Source organism: Aureococcus anophagefferens (assembly GCF_000186865.1).
Source record: "Aureococcus anophagefferens unplaced genomic scaffold AURANscaffold_382, whole genome shotgun sequence".
NCBI lineage: Eukaryota > Pelagophyceae > Pelagomonadales > Pelagomonadaceae > Aureococcus > Aureococcus anophagefferens.
In genome coordinates this window covers 1-1,604 of record NW_008705891.1, presented here as the reverse complement: position 1 = coordinate 1,604, position 1,604 = coordinate 1, and the positions used below count along the sequence as shown (strand labels likewise).

General features: G+C 68.0%; 1 protein-coding gene across 1 annotated transcript in view; it reads left to right on the top strand.

Annotated features, from left to right (window-relative positions):
• AURANDRAFT_68786 (hypothetical protein) overlaps positions 1–1,501 on the top strand; it is a gene marked incomplete at both ends in the record, with an annotated part of 7,343 nt that extends 5,842 nt beyond the window's left edge. The window contains 2 exons of the mRNA XM_009044514.1: positions 459–585; positions 1,304–1,501. Of these exons, the coding sequence (XP_009042762.1) occupies positions 459–585; positions 1,304–1,501 (325 nt within the window). The remainder of the gene's footprint in view (positions 1–458; positions 586–1,303) is intronic.
• Between the last annotated feature and the right edge of the window lie 103 nt (positions 1,502–1,604).

Sequence of the window (1,604 nt, the reverse complement as noted above, 5' to 3'; positions counted from 1 at the left end):
GGGCACGACGAGCGTGTGGCCCGCGCGGCGCGGGTTGATGTCGAGGAAGGCGTACCAGAGCTCGCCGCCGGCGACCTTGCAGGAGGGGATCTCCTTGCGGATGATCTTCGTGAACAGCGACATCGCGAGGACAGCGCTGTCGGTGTGGAGAGCGGTGTTTGGATGCGAGAGCGTCTGGCAATCGGCGAGTGATTGTTGAGCTTCAACTTGAAGAGGGAGAGGAGCCTGGGGCTGGATCGGCGCCTTATTGTGGGGCCTACAAGCATGACGCTGGCGATTGCTCATAAGGGCGGACGCTGTTGGCCGTTCTCGTACTACTAGTAGGTCTATTAGCTTGGTTGATGTCGACGAGGTTCGCGGTCCTCTCGCTGGCACTAAAGACCCCAGGGTCTAGGCCCATCTGGAAAGTGAGGAACATTGACCTCGTAGCTGTAGCTTTTTTCATGTGCAGGAGGCAGGGGGCTGCGCCTCGACGGCTGCGGCTATGTTCGAAGGCTCCGGGCCTTCCTTACCAAGATCGACGGGCTCCTGCCGCCCGCGGTCTCCTACGCCAACTGCGTCGTCTACGTGAACAACAAGAAACCTGTCAGCCACGGTCACCCCGTCGCCCCCGGTCGGCCCGTCGCCGGGCCCGGGCTCGGGCGCGCCGCCGTCGGGCACGCGTCCCGACCTAGGCTACGAGTCGTCGACAGTATATTGAGGCGGGTGAATTGCTTGAGGAGGGCAAGCTCGCGGAGTTCATCGACGTTGCGGTCGCGCGCCGCGCGGCGCGGAGCGTGACTCCGTCGACGTCACTCCGTGTTCTCCTCTCTCGGCACCGTAACCAAGCGCCACCATGGGCAAGGGGAAGAAGTCCCGCCACCGGCGGTCTTCTGTCATCCAGCAGCAGCGCCGCGACTTCGACACGGTCGTCGAGTCGCACCGGACGGTGCGGGGCCTGGTCCTGCAGCCGCGCCTCGACATCGACGCGCGCCGCTAGTCGAAGGAAGCTGCGACGAACGCGCTCCGCACGGCAGCAAACAAGCTCGTGTTGAAGAGGCACCCATCTCTTATGGAGGCTCGACAGCTCGTCTAGAGCGCGATCGAGTAGCTCGTGCGACGCGTTCGAAGCCCCCCGTTGCATGCGTGCCGCGCCCCCGATCGTCGACGCGACGACCCGCGGCCTCGCCATCGCCGGCCTCGCCGTCGGCGTCGTCGGCGTGCTGCTCGGCGCCGCGGGCCTGACGGTGGCCATCGTCGCGCTCGTGCAGGCGCGCGCGGCGAAGCGGGAGCTGGAACGCCTCCGCAAGGAGCCGTGATGGAGGAGCGCGTCGCGGCCGCGGTCCTCGAGGCGTACGCGCGCCTGAGGGTCAAGGACGGCGGCTGCTGGACCGTCGTCGCCGGCGTCGCCGCCGTCGCGGGCGACGACGTCGAGGTGCTGAGCGTCGCGTCGGGCTGCAAGTGCGTCGGCGGGCCGGCGTCGCCGGCGCTCGTGCGCGACGGCCACGCGGAGGTGCTCGCCGTGCGCGCGCTGCGGAAAGCCTTGTGCGACGACCGCGGCGCTCCACGCGCGCCTCCTGGCCGAGGACCTCTGGCTCTACGTGACCGCGCCGCCCTGCGGCGAT